At 39.1% G+C, this 18,006-nt stretch overlaps 5 protein-coding genes across 7 annotated transcripts; 2 read left to right on the top strand and 3 right to left on the bottom strand.

Annotated features, from left to right (window-relative positions):
* Window positions 1-14: 14 nt before the first annotated feature.
* LOC6630655 (uncharacterized) lies at window positions 15-1,361 on the bottom strand. Its single transcript, XM_070207558.1, has 3 exons — window positions 1,218-1,361; window positions 306-706; window positions 15-233 (listed from the first exon to the last, which is right to left on the bottom strand). The coding sequence occupies exons 1-3, from the start codon at window positions 1,311-1,313 to the stop codon at window positions 68-70; spliced, it is 663 nt and encodes a 220-aa protein (XP_070063659.1). The 5' UTR covers window positions 1,314-1,361; the 3' UTR covers window positions 15-67.
* A 179-nt stretch (window positions 1,362-1,540) lies between these two features.
* Window positions 1,541-3,066, top strand: LOC6630656 (uncharacterized). Its single transcript, XM_002053276.2, has 4 exons — window positions 1,541-2,265; window positions 2,327-2,437; window positions 2,499-2,861; window positions 2,921-3,066. Exons 1-3 carry the CDS (start codon window positions 1,553-1,555, stop codon window positions 2,653-2,655), a joined length of 981 nt encoding a protein of 326 aa, XP_002053312.1. The 5' UTR covers window positions 1,541-1,552; the 3' UTR covers window positions 2,656-2,861; window positions 2,921-3,066.
* Window positions 3,067-3,340: 274 nt separating this feature from the next.
* LOC6630657 (uncharacterized) lies at window positions 3,341-4,526 on the top strand. The gene is made up of 3 exons (XM_002053277.4): window positions 3,341-4,134; window positions 4,199-4,309; window positions 4,374-4,526. The coding sequence occupies exons 1-3, from the start codon at window positions 3,347-3,349 to the stop codon at window positions 4,510-4,512; spliced, it is 1,038 nt and encodes a 345-aa protein (XP_002053313.3). The 5' UTR covers window positions 3,341-3,346; the 3' UTR covers window positions 4,513-4,526.
* On the bottom strand, window positions 4,243-6,252 carry LOC6629337 (uncharacterized). Its single transcript, XM_070207465.1, has 4 exons — window positions 5,856-6,252; window positions 5,283-5,787; window positions 4,907-5,230; window positions 4,243-4,796 (listed from the first exon to the last, which is right to left on the bottom strand). The coding sequence occupies exons 1-4, from the start codon at window positions 6,163-6,165 to the stop codon at window positions 4,544-4,546; spliced, it is 1,392 nt and encodes a 463-aa protein (XP_070063566.1). The 5' UTR covers window positions 6,166-6,252; the 3' UTR covers window positions 4,243-4,543.
* A 2,030-nt stretch (window positions 6,253-8,282) lies between these two features.
* Window positions 8,283-11,179, bottom strand: LOC6629338 (uncharacterized). 3 transcript variants are annotated; one of them, XM_070207487.1, is made up of 4 exons: window positions 11,030-11,047; window positions 9,332-10,196; window positions 8,641-8,853; window positions 8,283-8,578 (listed from the first exon to the last, which is right to left on the bottom strand). In XM_070207487.1, the coding sequence occupies exons 2-4, from the start codon at window positions 10,177-10,179 to the stop codon at window positions 8,320-8,322; spliced, it is 1,320 nt and encodes a 439-aa protein (XP_070063588.1). In that variant the 5' UTR covers window positions 10,180-10,196; window positions 11,030-11,047; the 3' UTR covers window positions 8,283-8,319. The 3 variants fall into 3 exon arrangements, with proteins under 3 accessions (XP_070063588.1, XP_032291313.1, XP_032291316.1); XM_032435422.2 differs by lacking the exon at window positions 11,030-11,047 and adding an exon at window positions 11,083-11,179 and having other exon boundaries at window positions 8,284-8,578; XM_032435425.2 differs by lacking the exon at window positions 11,030-11,047 and adding an exon at window positions 11,083-11,178 and having other exon boundaries at window positions 8,285-8,578; window positions 8,641-8,838.
* Window positions 11,180-18,006: the final 6,827 nt, after the last annotated feature.

Below are 18,006 nucleotides of genomic sequence, written 5' to 3'. Positions count from 1 at the left end.
CGAATCAGATGCTAATGAAACGCATAGACATTACAGTTTACATCACGTGCTGATTATTCAGTGTTATTTAATCATTGTGGAACATGACATTGCTAATAAGTCCCAAGATATCGTGTTTGCAATGCGCATAGAGCTGGCCGCAATCGTTGCCAAGAAATCCATAAAGCTCTGCCTGTTCGTAGGCTAGCTTATAGACATGCTCACTTTCCAGAAAACCATCATGCTGTGTTGGACTGCAAAGAAAAGACATAATATCTTTATATAAAGACGTATCTAGTAGATATGACTGGGAAGCCCAAACCCACCTCAATATAAACGTCAAAATATCAATAAGTATGTGCTGATGCATATCGTCGAATGGATGCTTCGCCAGCTCACAAACGCTGCGCAAGAGGCAGGTCTCATGGAATCCATATGAGATGAATGCATCCTCAATGCTTGCATAAAGCTCGCCAGCTGAGAAGTCCTTGGGATGTGTTTGTGTCAATGCATTGTAACCATATTTCGCATACAAGCTTAGTTCATTGTTGTCAGTGCGAGGTAGTTCCCGCTTGGTTTGATAGTTTGCAAAACCCGGCCATATGGGTATGCTGTAAAACGAGCTCAAGTCGCTGGGCAAGTCGTAAGAAATGGCAAAACACCAATCGATCAGTATTCGACGTTCCGGATAGAACTCAGCAATAGGCACGGAAACCGAGGAGGTGAGCTAACAAGATGAAATTATATTTTAATAAATCAATCAAAAACAAAATTTTTCTTAGTAGCATTACCCGGCCTTGTCCGGGTTAACTGGTCGCACATTTGCACACATTCTATCCTGAAAATAACATCTCAGGTTAAGATATTAAAAATGGTTTGTCATCCATTGAATTAAGAACCACAATTTGAAATCAACGTTTTCCGATCGTTCAAATCCCGTGGTGTCTAGAGGTATGGATGTTGAGAAAAGTGTGAAACACGAATTTTCAATAAGTTCAAACTTGAAACGCAGCAAATTGTTTACCCCCGTTTTCACCGAGGAGAGAATTTTCAAAAAGTGCGAAAGACCTCTGGCATGAATTTAAGCAGCGATCAAAATGAACCAAAAAAAAAACCGTCTCGCGATTTTTATTACAAACACATGAAGTAGTTGCAGTATTAATTTTAACTGCTTAGCTCTTATACGGTCAGCCAGTCAGTCAGAAGGCATAGTTTTATATAGACATACTCCTGCTTACCCCGAGGGAGGACGATGCCGGATATAATAACGTGCTGGAATATTTGCAGCCAATAAGAATGATTAGTACTTGGTAGGGCAGCCGAGTATGTTCCATATTTCAGACTAAGAGAACTGTTCGGCTTGAATCGGACACCTTTACTGATCAGCCTGTAAATAAAAAATGTTCAAATTGGGTCTCTGGGGTAATGGCATCTAGTTATAAGTACAGTCAATAAATCAAGAAGTCAATCAACTCAAAGTAAATATTGAACCAATCTGTTCACAGTAAGTACTTACCCCATATGTAAGTGAAGCTTTGAAATCATTTCGTTCTGTGCGTTTGCTGTGCCTTAAATGCTGCACACTCAGTTCTTTGTACTTTTGGTGCTACTCAGTAGTAGTCATGGGGAGCTGAGACCTCAACAGACTCAACTGCGGTCAGCCTATGAGCGAGTGTTCAGTCGCCGGAAGCGAGCGGTAATCTTTCCTCCTGGCTCATTTTTTAAATTTACTTGCAACTTTAGCAATGGTCTGCTCTCGAACTATCCGCGTGGCATCACTTTCCAATTGGAGGAAGCCGTTTATTTTCCCATACCTGGCACTCGAGACGATCTGTATCCAAAGCGTTTCCTGCCAAAGAAAACAACAACACCAAAACCTCTGACAAGGACAACAGATACGTATGTGTATATACCCGGCACCGACTGGCGTTTTAAGGCGCAGGCATTGCCAAAGCCGAGGCCAAGACCGCATCAGCCTAATCTTCAACCTCCCAAAACACAACGTATTGATCTCGACGGGTATGCCAATCCTCACAAGTGGCAGCAATGGGCAAAGTATGGAGCAAACCAGGCTCAAAAATGGCAAAGCAGTGCGAATAAGTACCGCTTGCAAATGACCAACAAGACCAGATGGTCGAAATGGACTACACCAGCGCCGAAGTGGTCAGCCAACTGGACAAGTCACTGGCCCAGACTTAGACCAAACGCAGTTGTCGAATCTCGTCATTTTCATGGCCATCGTGACCGAAGACAGCTCTTCGAACACTTCAGTGGACTAAGTGCACGGTAAGTACATAAAAATAATATTAACTGCTGGTTCATACCTTAAGATGAAAATCCTTTTCAGCTTTGGAATCGATATCAAGTCCTGTATATTGCGCAGCATATGTGATTCAAAGCGTCTTTTATTGCCACCAGGATATTCAATGCTCCAGGATATGCTGCGTATAGTGTTCACGTAGGTTAATTAAGTGTTGCCAATTAAAACATGTTTTAATGGATTTCGTGATTATATTAAGGATGCCTCGACTAGATGGACAGGAGGATGATTATACCCGCGTTATGATGAAGGATGCTGATGCTTGTGCTGAGGAGTTAAAGACCAAATGCAATATGAACTTATTGATTTGGCTTTTAAGTGGAAAATTAGATAAAATAAATGCTGTTAATAATTAATAATTGATTAAAATTTAGTTTTAAAAAATACAAAATATAATATATTCCTTGAGAAAAGTAGTTTAACATTTTCAATTCAAACTAAAACAGTTATATAAGTCTGAAAATCAATAAAAATCAAAAAAATATCCTCTGTGAATCTTAATACAATACATCGCTAGCTAGTAAAATAGTCATCTTATATTTTCACATGGCCATCCTAAGAGGTATAATTTTTAATAAAATTTATAAATATTATCCTAAAGCATCAACCTTGTACAAATAGGTAGAGTTGGAACGAGCTATCTTATCAATAAATACTCCCAGGCCCGTATCTCCCAAATTTATTTGAAAACCTAAGCCCGTCTGAACATATTAAAAATTAGGAGCTGCCCAATTTGAAAAGTCCTTAACTTGCAATGTACCAAAATAATTAAATTTTTGATGGAAACATTAAAGAGAATTAACGGATTAACAGATCATATTTATCTATATACCTGGCAATTCCAACCGTATTTAAGCAAATGAATGTCGTTGACTTTTTTTATTTTTTAGAAATACAAACATCAACTTCCTCACTCACTTAATTTTTTTTTATTTTGTTATTTGCTTAAAAATTTACACTTAATCTGAAAAGATCGCAGTAACTATTAAGTGTACATATTGAATCTGCTAGCTATCGTTAGATCTCTTTTGACATCTCAATCAGTTAATGCCAGTCATGAGATGCGGTCTTTGGATTCAATTGCTCGGACAACTGGCATTTGCGCTGGTGGTCTTTGGCGAGCCAAACAGAACAGAGTTAAACCATGTCGTGGAACGTGTTTTCTCGCGTCAAAAGCGCTTTGTGTTGTTTCCGAAGGGCTCGAATTTGAAATTTACAGGCTCTATAAGTAAAGGTCTTCTCTCACGCTTCCCTAAGGGCGTGGCTATGAACATTGAGCAGGCCTGTTACTATCCAGTGCCTTCGAGTCGTGAGGATGTCTATCCGAAACGTTTTCGACCCAGAACAACTACAACTCCAGAGCCCAAAACAACCACAGAGCCAACATATGTTTGGATAGCTGGAACCGATTGGCGATATAAGGCAACGCCAGTTAAGAAGCCAAAGCCATTAAGGCTTCATCAACGCATAGACTACAGGCCCCAAATGCCTTACTATGCCGATCCGGCAAAGTGGAAGCAATGGTCAAAGTACGGAGAGCGATTTGAGAATTGGACGCCAGCAAGACCATATTATGAGAAATATAAGCAGCCTGGAAAATGGAGCAAATGGACAACGGCAGCGCCCAAATGGAACAATTATGGCAAGCGTTGGTATAGATCGGTGAAATCGCAACAGGATGAGAGTCCAGTAGAAGAAGACCCTTATGATCCTGAAACAGCGCCTTATGAAGCTGTTACCTATCCAGATCTGGAGCACTTCACCAACTGGCAACAATACCATGGACATCGCGATCGTCGGCAGTTGTTCGAGCAATTTGGAGGGTTCAGCAAGCTGTAGGGCATAAAGATCCTATTTCAATTTCTGATGTAAAACTATCTTATATCTTCTCTCTTGCAGTCTTGGTATCGATACCAAAGCCTGTATCCTGCGCGCCATCTGCGATAGTAAGCGTTTGCTACTGCCACCAGGTTACTCCATGTTGCAGGATATAGTCCGCTTGATCTTTACGTAAGTGATTGCATTTAAAATATAACACACATCTTATATTATTCAGAACTGATCTTTCATTTAGCCTGCCCACCATTTCAGGAGTGGAAGATGAATACAGTCGTATGATGCGCATGAATGCAGAGGATTGCGACCGACAATTTAGGGATCAGTGTAAATTAAACCTGTTGGGTGTGTTACTTGATGGCAAGTGGGGTCATTGAATAAAACATTGAAACAAAAATTGGCTTATCTTTATTGTATAAATGGTGCATCCCAGATGGACAGCTTGCACTCGGGATAGAGAGCAGCACAGTCACCTTTATGGGCATGAGCTTTGTCGTATCGACTATCTCGATAGGCTACGGGCTCATGATCCAACGCCTCTGGTATGGTAAATACCGCACGAAGCAGTTCGCCAGCGAAGCTACCTGGCTCATGCTCATTGGATTTCTGTCCAGTTTCACATAGAGTACGCAGCACGCACTGATGTCCATTGTGGCCGCGTCTGAAAAACAGGAATAATAATATATTGAAAGTCGACATGCATAAGTGGAGATCCGGGCAGATCCATTGCAATTTCTCAGGCTCCAACTCTCCAGATTTTCATTTACTTACTTATCAAGATACTTTTCAATTCTTTCATACAAGGTTTGCCGACTGTTCCGGTGATATTTAATCTGAATGTTCTCCATTCGGGTTAAGTCAGCATCGGGTACATTGGCAACTCCACTACGTCTGTGCCGATGATGCGGATTGTCTGCATCTGGTAAGCTACGTTTTCCAAATACCGGATATATTTTGTGATGACGTGGTGGCGTCGACTTAGCTTTCAGCGGGGTCCTCTGCTGCTCTTTGGGCGGTGCATAATAGCCATTCGGCTGGCGAAGATTGTTGGATGAACTATAGAAGCTATTCCGCTGGCGCACTGCGTTCTTTAAACTTAAGGAAACAAGATTATAAAATATGTCAGTATATTCAAGCAATGACTTACTGGGAACTCAAGGCCCAGTAGGGATAGCGTGAGTTTTGGGCCTGGTTATGGCGCTGCAGATATTTCTGGAAGGGATTGCGTACGCTGCTCAGTGGACTGCTGTAGTAATAGTGACTATCCTTGCGTCTGGCTGGAACGCTGGGTCGCCGGTAAAAGCTGTCCGTATATTTATAGGTTGGATGCATCGGTGTGCGAAACACTGGAGAGCTGCTATAGTAAGAATTATAGTTGCTGCTCCCGCCTGCTCCATTTGACAAGTTAATGTAGTTGGGCGTGTAGCTGTTGTTGTTTTGGTTGTTAGTTGGCTTTTGGGCATCATCCACGTAGGTTATGTTGGACACAGTGTCGTTGCGACTAACATCTATTGTGCCATCTTCCAACTTGTCCAATAGATCCTCAAGCGCTTCACTGGGCGGCTTGCTGGGTAATTCCCAGGCCAGGGCAACGGTAATCCCCAGGACCAAATAGTTGGTGTAGTCCACAACGCAGATGACTTCATCGAAAACTAGGGTCGGGATAAATGAAGCATGTAGATGGCAACGTTTAGGGGCATTAACGACGAGACAGACTCACCCATTTGAAAGGAACTGCCCTCCGGAAATATCAAATAGCGTCGCTTCCTCGAAAGCAGCTCCTGGGTCTGAATTGTTTGGCTCCTGGCTGATTCGTTAAGTTTTGACTCGATGAGCTGCTCAAAATCCGAGTTGCCATCGCTTCCATCAGCATTGTCTACATTCAGCAATGGGCGTAATGTTGGCAGCTCAATGGCACCGCCTCCGGATTTCAGTACATCGCCCTGGCAAACACCTAAGCTGGCCAACAGCAACAGCAGCAGCGGGATTAAGATCGAGGGCTTGCTTCTTGTTTTGTTGTTGATGCACATTTCCTACACTTGTGGTCAACGCGTCGTCCATATGCCAACTGTCAGCCAAAGTTCCCAAATGCTGCGCCAAACAACTGTTTGAAAGACACTGACAAAAAGCAGCGCTTAGTTCATGGCTGGGCTGTTAATTGCGGCTTGTACCCCGCTTCCCATCTCTCCACACAAACTCAGCACAGCAAGCATCTATTATGCCCGCAGAGAACTTTCAAGTTTGTCTTGGTATCGTTGGTGTAACGTTTGAGAGCTACTTTTAATACCCTTGTAAAGGGTATTCGCACTTTATCATAAAATGGATAACGCATTGAAGCAGACATCTACGACTTCATTCAGTATATATATTTTTGATCAATATCAGCAGCCGAGTCAATAGAGCTATTGTCATGAAACGTTGAATAAGTCTTTCCGATTGGACCGGGCCATTATAACTCTGCAATTGTAAGTTTCCATATTTTCTTAACAAAACACCAAAAGCGAACCAAATCGAAGTATCTTTAGGGGTTTGGCTAGAGAAAGCACTTTTTAAAATATTTATCTTTATAAGGGTATTTAATCTTCGGCGTGCCAAAGAAAGTTATTATATTTTCTCTTATTATTTTTCACACTTTTCGTCTTTTGCTTTAGCCCCAAGGCCAAGAAGGGTATATCAAATTGTTACAAAACTGATCTAAAAAACGTAAAAGTAACCCTGATGTAAATGTGTTATATTTGTATTATTGTTCTAATCATTAAGTAATCGTTCGAGTCTATTCGATTTCAATTGGTTTATTTTTGCTTATTACACATAATTTACAGGGAAATCCACAAGTTTGTCATACCCTGCTGCAGAAATTTTAATACAGTTTTCCCCTCTGTTTTGTTCTGACTAACAGTTTGTCTTTCGCTTTGCCTTTGTTTCGTATGCCCATTGCTCTATTTAGAGGCTCAAATTAGTTTTTCACGCTGCCAATTTTTCTGGACGGAACTGGAGTGTTCTTAAGATAAGCCACATGGGTTAAGCAGCCTACTATATTATATTATTATGTTTATTTTTAGTTTGTGACTACATCAATAGAGTTAAATTTTCTCATATTTTTATACCTTTGGAGGGGGTATTATAATTTTGCCGGTGACATCTTCGATATTCTTGCTTAGTAACAAAGACAGTCTATATTGTCTTTGTCCAACAGCCGAGTCGATATAGCCATGTACGTCTGTCCGTCTGTCTGTTTCTATGCGGACAGAGTTTCAGTTTTAAAGCTATCTTAATGAAACTTTGCAGAAGTCCTCTTTCTGTTGTACGCAGTACATATGTAGGAACCAGCTGTTTCGGATCACTTCATTATAGACCTGCCATAGGAACGATCGGTCTAAAAGTAGGTTATTGTATGACATTTTTTTGTTTCAAGATACCGTGACAGAGCTCTTCATATATATCTTATCAGCATCGGACCACTATATCATATACCTGGCATAGGAACGATCGGTCGCAAATTAAGTTTCTTTTGTTTCTTTCAAGAAATTTTGATCAAACACGGCTGTAGAGATTTCATTATGCTCCCTTTACTTTTGTAAAATCTTATTTACATCCGACTACTATATCAAATAGCTGCTATAGGTCGAAAAGTAGGTTCTTGTGTAAACAATTATTTTGTTTTTCAAGATATCTTGACCAAACTGACATTAATTATTTTCCCTGTGCTTCTTAGATACGGGAAATGCACTATGAGTAATATGAAAAAGTTGGGTCTGCAAGGGTATTACATCTTCGGCGTGCCAAAGATAGCCTCTCTTTTTTCGTTTTATTATCGAATCTGGGCCACATTAGAGTGATGAGTAAACGGTAAGAACAGACAAGGGAAAATAAATAGAACATGTTTTAATATAGTTATAAGTTATCTCGCGAACTGTTTTTAAAAAGCATTGGCTACTATGGCCGTAGTCAAAGCCATTACTATATCCATATGCTCACCAGCGGCTCGAGCTCGGATTCTCGTTGTTCCTAGGACTGATATTTTTATTTTTTTTATTGAAAAGACTAAAAACAAAAATGTGGCGACTATTTGAGACATCTGCTTGGACTCGTAACCGATACCCGATTGGCATTTACATTTATGCCTCCAAGCATTGTAACAACAATAAATAATAAATTATGAGTATATTAAAGACAACTTTTCTTTATTCCAACCAAAATGTGTGACTGCAATCGCCATAAATTTGTCGACAGTTTCCTTGCTGCTGATGCGCTTCCAGATAATGTGGTGAGATGTGCTTCAGCACTTCGCCAGCTTCGTTGCTGCTGGGCAATTGAAAGATGGCCGACACCAGCTCCATAATAAAGCTCTGGGGCTCAGCTGCCGCCTGCCTCATGCCCGCTTGACGCTGCCCCGATTCGCAGAGTGCCCGCTGAATGCATGCGGTGCCATTGAGCTGTCGCCTGTGGGACACGGATAAGTACAGTGGGTCATGGCTGGGTAAGTCTCTTTGGACAGCACTTACGACTTATATAATCGCTCGATCTTGCCAAAGAGCAGCCCTCGGGAGCTCAGATGCTGATCCAAATGCAGACGCTCGATGACGACATCCTCTACATATGGCTGAACGTCCCGCCTTCGTCGCCGTTTTCCGAATACTGGATAAATCTGATGCTTTGGTCGTTCCCTTAGCATCTGTCGTGGACGTTGTTGGTAGCTGTACCTGTTGTTATATGTGCTATAAGTATGCATGTGTGGGACTCATTTAATTTTTAAGTAATATTTATATTATAAATATGTGAAAAAAAAACAATTTTTTTTTTTAATAATTTAAATTTCCTTGAGCTAAACCGGTCATTGAGCTGATAAACGGACTAATAAAAGTAGTCGAAACTTAACCTTTGGTTCGACAGTTTGTCGTAGAATGTGTTAGTTGAAAATAATTTTGTTGTTTGGATATTTAAAAATACTACGAATTCGATTAATATTTTTCTTCTCATACAAAATTTAGTTAGAGATTGTTGGGTTCATAAGTAGTTTATGTTCAGGTGGAAAACAGGGTTACGGCGTTTATTTCACCTTCGAATTCACTTTTCACCTTTCATTGCGTTTGTTTTTATTTCATGCAACTTGTAATTAAAAAAAAAATGTAATTAAATTTTCTTGATTTATTGTTGTTAACATTTATTTTTATAAGGGTTTGTTTGCATGTATACCTGCTCGTTGGCTGCTCGTAGGAGCTCCACTGTTGCTGATTTTTACGCCAATTTTGCTCAACCCTCTCTTTGTTCCTCTGCCACCAATTGTCTGACCAGTGGTCAGCATTGCCACGTATTTGGTTGGCGGTTTGAACGTTTGGGGGAGAGTTCGCCCACTGTCGCCACTTTGGTATTGACTGTCGCGTATGCCAATTAGCCGGCCGTCGTGCATGCTGTTCTCCATTAGGCGAATTTGCATAAACGGAAGCACCAGCGACGTTCTGGACATTCGTATAGTACGAGTAACTGTCGACATTGGATGCAGAACCTGAAGCTGATGCAGAGGCAGACGTTGATGTTGGCTGCGCATGCATTGCCTGCCAATTAACGGCGGTTCGAATGTCGTTCCCGTTCCCCGTTGTGACCGTCCCCAGTACGCTGTCGTTGCGCCGCACCGTGCCCAGGGTGCCATCGTTTAAGCGGGTGCGCAGGTTGTCCAGCAGCTCACTTGGCGGCTTGCTGGGTAGCTCCCAGGCTACGGCACAGGTGATGCCCAGAATTGCGAAATTGGTGTAGTCCACAATGGGTATGATTAAATCGAAGACCAGTTGAAATGAGCTGCCCTCGGGAAACAGCAGATACCGCTTCTGACGATGCAGCAGCAAAAGCTGTTGACGCGACGAATTCACTGCAAGTGCAGTGGAGGCGTCTTTGCCAGTGAGCTCATGTGAACATGGAGATGTTTTCAATTCATTTGAATTATTCATGTTTGCTCCGGCTTTCAATATCTTATTACTCTGACACAGCAGCAGCACCAAGGTAATCGCTAATGCACAGCCAATCACTATTATAATTGTTTTAGCCATTGTTTGGGTCTTAACATCTAAATACAAAAAAAAAAAATTTTAAAATATGGTTTCTGTCTTAGGTATACTCGAGTTTTAAATTTAATATTTGATTATTTTATATAAACAACTACGCATTATTTGTAAAGAAGGTGTTATATATAATATTTGTATTTAAATTTGTATTTATATGCTGCCTTGTGCTTGACAAGTTTACGATGTGGCTTAGGTCAGAATCATATTTGCTCATTTTTGGGGGCTTTGATTATGTCTGAAGTTGGCGGGCATTAAACATAAAATTTCTATACCATGTGGATATTCGTTTAAACCGGGCATCGTCAGGTAATTCGTTCTAGTAAAATAAAATTTACGAGTAAGAAGTTCTAGTCGGGAGCTCCCGACTAGGGGATACCCTAAACCCTCTTCTTCCTGTTATATACATTTGGATTTTGCACAAATACAATATATCATTATACCCATTTTAAATGGGTTCAGGGTATAAGAATATTAACTGCACGAAGTAAGCTAAAATTAGGAAATAAACACAATTGTTTTAATTGCACTTGAATTCGCTTGTCCAAATGTGCAGTTAATTCGTCGCCGTTCAGACTTATAGATCACATTGAGCAAATTGGGGCACCAATTTGTCGAGTTTGCCTTTGAATTAACACAGACACGCGCATACACTCACTACACAGACAATTTGCATAATTTCACTTTGTGGGCGATGCGCCGGGACACTTTCATTTGGTGACATTGCCAATCATGCGTTAAATTAATGCAGTTTTCAACAGTTAAAAATGTTGCAGAATTTCAGTTTGGTGGTTTGGAGGCGGGTAAAAGGTTTCGCATGCACAATTAAAACGCGTACATTTTGAATGCCTCTTGGGCAATTGGAACCAAATTTATGATGCACACAATTACCATTAGGGGCGATGAGCTGCGCAGGGATCGGATTTTTCACCTTTTTTTTTTTACATCTGTGCCATTAGCTGCCAGAGCTGAACTGATACGACAGACTGAGGCCTCTCCGGTTAGTGGTTCGATGGGATGTCAGCACCGTTTAATTGTACAATTAGCACCCAATTGAGTGTCGTTAAATGGGCATTTAAAGGTGCGAAATACACTCTGCTCTGGGCTGAAATTGTACGATAATGGTCCCATTACCGATGGCCATGTGCTCGAACTTAATAATATATTGCAGAACCTGGGGGTTTGTAACGCTTTGAGAATTACAAAATGTATGTTTTAATTATTAAGTAAAATTTTTATATTTCATATCGTGGTTTTTGAAACATGTGTTTTTTTTATTTTATCGATACCGGGCTTTTTTTGACTAGCGGACCAGGCTCGGCCTTTCATACAAATGTTTTCCGCCAATTTATCACTGTCGCCAACAGTGGGTGAAATTTCCCAAATCGTTAAAATAAAATAAAATAAAATAAAATAAAAAAAATAAATAATTTTGATGCAAATTCGAAAAAAATAAAAATAACACGAAAAAATCGTTGAATGCACTTTTTAACTAGGATGCTTTGATTCTGCGAAAGATGTGAAACACGTCTCAAATGATTTTCCATAGAAAGAATTTGAGGGCGAAACGTCTGCAACCGTTTCTACCAAGGAGGAATCCATTTTTTGAAAAGAAGGAAACACCCCTCAAACGAATTCAAACAATGATTTTTGAAGTTGAGTTATAGTTATAGAGATAACAGCTACTTGAATGGTCAATATGCAAAAAAAAAAAGCCTGGAAAACTTAATTACTTTTGTGATATCGGCTTTAAACTAAAAGACTAGTTTATGCTCTCAATTGCAATAAATAACGTGAGTTATAAAAGAATATTATAAGGTTTCGTAAAAATGTTTAATTTAATACAAAAATTTAAGTTTTCTTACTTTTTCTTTATTTTAAAGCAAAATTCATTTCGGCTAAGTGCATAATATTGAAACATGTATCTAATTAGAAAGTGGAATGAGCATAAAAGATCTTACTATGTATTGGTTCGTTGTTTTATCATGCGCCAGTTTGTGTTGTAAACAATCAAAGACCTATCCACACTTAGAACGAATCTTTCAGTATGTTTATCTGCAGAATTCACATTTGCAAATGAATCTGCCGCGTAGCCCACATTGAAGGAGAACGTAAATTGAAGACCCATGCAAAATGCAACTCTTGTACCCCCATTGGCTTTTAGATACACGCACATATACACACACACCCACACACAGAAACTCAATCAACACCTCCGCTTAAGTTGCTACCCACAGCAATTATCGCACATGCAGGTTTTCCCTCTTTTCTATGTGCACACACAAACACGCCGCACACAAACCAACATAAATTTAAATTAAAGCAAATTTTCAGCTTCTTTTTGTTTTTTGTATTTTTTTTGTAGTTTGCCCCGGTTTTTGGTTGCTCATGTGAGATTTTTGCTAATTTTTACCAAGTTGAACTGTAAACAATGTCAGCATTGTAACCAAATGAAAACAAATGCAGCAAACAAAACACATTGCGCTGCTGCGGGTGGCATTTGTGTAGGGCTCGGGAGGGGGTTGAAAGGGTGTAGTAAATGTTTGTATTAGTTGCTGGTGCTCAGACCCTAACGAACAGCAGTTGCAGTTGCCATCGCAGTCGTTGCAGCAGTCGCAAAAATTTTCGTAGCATGCAAAACATTTGTCAAATGTAAATTAGCAATGGGCTTGGTTCTAGGCAAGGGAGTGGCTGTTTAAAGAGAGAGCGGGTGCTGCTGCTGCGGTTCTTGCTCTTAGCAAGGGTGGGGGGGGGGGGGGGGGGGGGGGGGAGGGGGACAGAGGCTTTCCGCGGTACAAATCGCATAAAATCACACTTAATGCCCGCAGGCAGCGCAGCGAGACGTGAATGTCGCCGGCAAACAATCGTCTACACGTGTAGAAGAGGGTCGGTGGGCCTTTAGCAGGGCTGGCAGTAAAATGTTGAGGGGCGCTATGTACTTTTAAACGTACACACTATTACAAATACCTACTGCTGCTGGTACTGGCGCAATGTTGCAGCCAAATGCGGAGGCACTAACAGGGCCCATTCTGTTCAGATTGCCCCAACCATTCCCAATTTTCAACTTATTTCTTCTATTGTTCCCAATTATCGCATACGGAATACACAAAAGCAATGTTAAATGTTTTTGTTGCAGCAAATTTTGTGTGCCACATGCCGCTTGCCACACCTAAAGCTCGACACCCGCCCCAAAGAACAAGTCAAACTTTAATAAGCGCCATTTCTATTGTTGTTATTGTTGTTGCTGATGCTGCTGCTTGTTGAAGCGGGTGCTGCCCACATTGCGTATGAGCAATTTACATGTGGAGTGTCAGCTGTGACTCGGCCTGTGTGTCAGTCTAAGAGTGTGTATGTGTGTGTGTTTGTTTATGTTGTAAAACAAAGTTCTCTGTGCTCTCTCAAGCGCATTCCTCAACCAGATAAGAAAATTTGAATTTGGAATTTTTGGCAAAAAACTCTGCAATCTTTGTTCCTAGGCAAAACCATAGAGAAACTCAATGCTTTAGTAAATTAATTGTCTGAGTTGTGATTAAGTAAATTGCCAGCCTACGTAGTACCTACTCAATTTAATGCATTCCTAAAATAAAAATATAAATGCTTTATATTTTTCATGAAAATCAAATTATATATACAGAGCTAGCTTATTCAATATTACCCTTATAATTTGGCTACCAACATTTTCATTAAAATTTCATTAAAAATCATTAAAGAGATTAAAATTGGAATTGGATATAGCTACTGAAATTAGAAACATGTTGATGAATATTATATTTAAACAAAAACAGAATTTTCATCATAACAATTTGAATTGCAGCTCATCATTAAACACAGGTTTTCTGAAAAATACGTGTATTATTAATAGCCAGGTGGCATATTTATGGTCGAATGGTTTTTGCGAAAGTTTTGCTTGTCAACAGTAAATGACAAATTTGTAAAATACAATTTTTGGAACTAACGTATTTAATATGTAAGCCGTGAAATGTAGTAAGCATAATACTCAGAAAACTAGTTTAGGTTTAAATCTATTTATTTTTGAAAAAAATTTTTTAACAAATTCTTGACAAAACTCAAGACAGTAAAACCAACAAACACAAGAAAGAATGCCTATCTTCGGCATCCCGAAGATCTAATACCCTATTCAGTGCTACAACTATAAATATTTTTGAACAAATCCTTGACAAAACTGAATACAATAAAACCAACCAACCGAAGATTTAATACCCTTGCAGACCCAACCTCTTCATAATACTCATATTGCTTTGCCGCATCTAAGAACAACTGAGAAAATAGTTAATGCCGAGTATGTTCAAGATATATGGATATCAACAAAAGGTTTTCCATATAACAACTTAACTTTCGACCGATCGTTCCTACGGCAGCTATATGATATAGTGCTTCGATTCAGCCGGTTCCGTCATATGACTTTCTCAAAGTTTCATGCCCATATGGCTCTATCGTCTGGGCTGTTGTAGGAATATGTATACACTATATGCGTTACACATTTCAAGACAAAATTATAATACCCTCGTTGAAATTGGGTTAGAATGAATTTTTCTGCCACCTCAGTATATAATTCTTATTCTGTTAGAACGTATAATATATACTAAATAGAAATTAACCTGATTTTATTTCGTATAGATTCATCCTTTTCAGAAATGTGTTTCAACATGAGCTAAATATTTGCACAAACTAAAAATATTTATGCAACCAACTCAATATCCTTTTATGAAAATACAATATATATATTTGTTTTTAATTAAAAAGTTAAAATTATTTTAAATATAATACATTTTATATTATATACATATTTTTTTTATATTTTATTTATTTATTTTTTTAATATATATGTAAGACACATTGCTGACGCCCAGTACTACTACAGCATACCTAAAATACAGCCATAAAGCTAACAAATATATCAGCAAACAAACCTGGTCCATTTCTAATTGTTTATGTTGGAGAACAACTTTAAAATCATGTGCCCTCAGTTAGCAGCTCAATTTTTAGGTCCAATGAACCAGGTTAAACTTGAAAGCCTTGCTAATTAGCACCTAGGCGTGAGCTAGAGCTGGTTCAATGAACTGAGCTTGTTAAGAGTATCCTAACGGTATTTCATCATCATTTCGAAAAATAAATATGGCACAGTTGACGGAACGGATTAGCGCCTTTGGTAAAGCACTCCGAAGAAATTAGCAAAATATTTGTGTTTTATATTATTATTATGATTATAGAGCGTAAAAGCAACTGAGACTGCGTCTGGGACGGATACTGGGATTGAGATTGGGACTGTAAACTTGCTTCGCATTTCATTTTGCTGCTGATGTCAGTCGCCAGTATTTTAATTATGTCAAATTTGTGATGCTTTTCTGTGTGTTGTTGTTTTTGTGCCGTTGGCAGCAGGCAAATGTCAGCAGCTAATTAGAGAGAGTGAGCCAGCGGCGTCGAGCGACTCATTCAATGTCACTTTGCATGGGCATGGTCTTTGTCGTTGTTAAAGGTTACCAGAGTCCCCAACTCCCAGCTAGGGATGTGACAACTACAACAACACCAACAGAGACGTCGATGCCACTTCAGCGCCCGCCTTGGAGGCTGTTGCTGATGCTTGGCCTTGTCATCATTTGCATAAGAAATTTATCTCAATGAGTAGCTAATTGGGAAATTGCGACATGCCTTGAGCCCCATACCTCCACCAGTTCCCTGACCACCCCTCACACTGTCAACAAAAGAGCTGTACGAATCCTTAGCACGTTAGTTTTATTTCTCTAATCCTTGAACTAATTTAGAGAACGAATCATTGCAGCTCCTCAGCTTAGCATTTAGTCTTAGCAATGCCGACAATTCGAATAAGAGAAAAACTGATTTTATTGAATTATTTAAATCTACCTTATATTTGCTTTCAAAATTGTCCAAGGACAAGTGAGAAGGATAATTCGAATTTATAGATTACACTCTTAGATATTTTGAATTGGTTTCAACATTTTTTCAACAGTTGTTGCCTAAGAAATGTGATAAGGTTGAGTTCAAGTATTTAAAATAATTTAAGCTGAACTGAAATTGAATAAATACAGCACCAAAGCACCACTTCTTGTTTTATTGATTTCGGGAGGCCAGCACTATTGAAGTGGCCAGCATTGTGTGAGCGGGAATGAGCATTTGACTAATTGCGAGTACACTCAGTGTGATATTATAGGCAGCTTAATTTAGATATACACTTTCGCCAACACAATTGGCCAACTGAGTTCATTAGCAGGTCGTCAGTCCCGCTGGCCTCCTCGTTGGCTGTGGGCGCATACATGGCTTGCAGGCCATATCAATGCTCTGGTCTGCCAGCTCCAATTGCCCGATAATGCGAGACAAACCCCAAATTAAATTAATTGCACATTTTAATTGACAACGTATCAAATCAATTTGCATCAAAGACGGCGATTAATGTATGAATGCAACCGGTTCGACGCCTGTTTGCCACTTGCCCTGCCTTTTGGCAAGCATAATGAGTTGGAGCTGGCGCTTGTGGCTCTCCATTAAACATTGTTGGGCCTTTGAATGCCAATAAATTAAACCAGGTGTGCAGTAGGGCGTGTTAAGCTCACATATTGTTTGGAGGCAACTAAAATACTCCGAAGCATTTAAGTGATTAGCCCGCGCCTATAGTTCGAGAAGAGCAAGATACAAGCCCCAAAAATGTATTTTCAGTATTTATTTTATTAAATGGAACTTTACAATTTATACTAAATGACCTTAATAATTCTGACACTTTTTATGCAATCCTGTTAATATAATTAAAAACATAATTTCTGCATTAGCGGGGATATTGTTGTTTGCCACTCTCAAATGTATGGTATATTTGTTAACAGCTCATGGCCAAAAATTGACACTTGACAATGGAAATTTTCAGCATTTAAAGTGGTTTAGAATTAATTTTAATTGCTTGAACATGAAAACAAATCAAATAAATAAGTGCGATTCAAGGCCTGGACCTCCGATACTATCGAATATACATTTTTTTAGGTACTACAAAATGTGTAGTTGACTATGCCAACTATAAGCATTTTATGTGATTTTTAAATTAATATTAATTGCTTTAATTAGCATGAAATTAAAAGAATAAAGTGAATAAAATGAATAATTTTGATGGGATGGGAGTAAGCTTCACCACTTCAATCGTTTGGTATATGGGAATCTAAATGGATCAGATTATTTTTTATACCTATTCGACCCAGTACTAAAGATTGACAATTCCGTCATACTAAACTAAGTATACAAATTTAACTGTATCCAAACAGAAAACAAATACTATAAAAAGAAAATATAAAAGACAAATTTGGTTAGGTAAGTAGGTGAAAGGTGAATTTGGAATGCAACTGGGAGTTGTATGTGGATTTGTTTGGCCGACTGCGGCTGCTGCAATTTCCCAGAGCAATTTCTCACACAGCAAGCATAATTATTACTTTATTGAGGTTGCCGAAGTGTGTATGTGTCACTGTGTGTGTGTGCATGTATGAACCAAAGTGCCTGAGAGAAACACAACAAGCGCTTCAACTTTGTATACTTTGTACCATTGAAAATGTTTAAAAAAGGGTATATGATATTAAGCGATTCTAGAGGCTTGCGCTTGGCGAATTAACATTAAATATTATTAAATAAATGGAAAAAGCATTATCCAGTATTCAAGAAAATACAACTACTCTCCTTAAAGAAGTTATTTAATCAAGCTACTATCTACAAGCCACAAAACCCGAATTTATTCAAAAATGCATTTTCTATAGGGAGCAGTAAGAAGAAATACTAGCCTGTATAATATACAGATGTATGTGT

The sequence above is a fragment of the Drosophila virilis genome, chromosome 2 (genome assembly GCF_030788295.1).
Source record: "Drosophila virilis strain 15010-1051.87 chromosome 2, Dvir_AGI_RSII-ME, whole genome shotgun sequence".
Classification (NCBI taxonomy): Eukaryota; Metazoa; Arthropoda; class Insecta; order Diptera; family Drosophilidae; genus Drosophila; species Drosophila virilis.
This window is presented reverse-complemented; position numbering and strand designations above follow the sequence as displayed.

Bases quoted from the DNA above. Each gene is read 5' to 3' on its own strand.
- LOC6629338 (XM_032435422.2), bottom strand. From the start codon at position 10,179: ATGGCTAAAACAATTATAATAGTGATTGGCTGTGCATTAGCGATTACC. The intron at 8,854-9,331 runs GTATACATGCAA...GCATACTTATAG, and splicing joins TACGAGCAGCCAACGAGCAG to CACATATAACAACAGGTACA. The intron at 8,579-8,640 runs GTAAGTGCTGTC...CGTGTCCCACAG, and splicing joins ATCGAGCGATTATATAAGTC to GCGACAGCTCAATGGCACCG.
- LOC6630657 (XM_002053277.4), top strand. From the start codon at position 3,347: ATGCCAGTCATGAGATGCGGTCTTTGGATTCAATTGCTCGGACAACTG. The intron at 4,135-4,198 runs GTAGGGCATAAA...TCTCTCTTGCAG, and splicing joins TTTGGAGGGTTCAGCAAGCT to TCTTGGTATCGATACCAAAG. The intron at 4,310-4,373 runs GTAAGTGATTGC...TCTTTCATTTAG, and splicing joins ATAGTCCGCTTGATCTTTAC to CCTGCCCACCATTTCAGGAG.
- LOC6630655 (XM_070207558.1), bottom strand. From the start codon at position 1,313: ATGGAACATACTCGGCTGCCCTACCAAGTACTAATCATTCTTATTGGC. The intron at 707-1,217 runs GTAAGCAGGAGT...TCATCTTGTTAG, and splicing joins CGGCATCGTCCTCCCTCGGG to CTCACCTCCTCGGTTTCCGT. The intron at 234-305 runs GTGGGTTTGGGC...TTTTCTTTGCAG, and splicing joins ATTTTGACGTTTATATTGAG to TCCAACACAGCATGATGGTT.
- LOC6629337 (XM_070207465.1), bottom strand. From the start codon at position 6,165: ATGTGCATCAACAACAAAACAAGAAGCAAGCCCTCGATCTTAATCCCG. The intron at 5,788-5,855 runs GTGAGTCTGTCT...TCCCGACCCTAG, and splicing joins GGGCAGTTCCTTTCAAATGG to TTTTCGATGAAGTCATCTGC. The intron at 5,231-5,282 runs GTAAGTCATTGC...TGTTTCCTTAAG, and splicing joins TACTGGGCCTTGAGTTCCCA to TTTAAAGAACGCAGTGCGCC.
- LOC6630656 (XM_002053276.2), top strand. From the start codon at position 1,553: ATGCTGCACACTCAGTTCTTTGTACTTTTGGTGCTACTCAGTAGTAGT. The intron at 2,266-2,326 runs GTAAGTACATAA...AATCCTTTTCAG, and splicing joins TTCAGTGGACTAAGTGCACG to CTTTGGAATCGATATCAAGT. The intron at 2,438-2,498 runs GTAGGTTAATTA...GATTATATTAAG, and splicing joins ATGCTGCGTATAGTGTTCAC to GATGCCTCGACTAGATGGAC.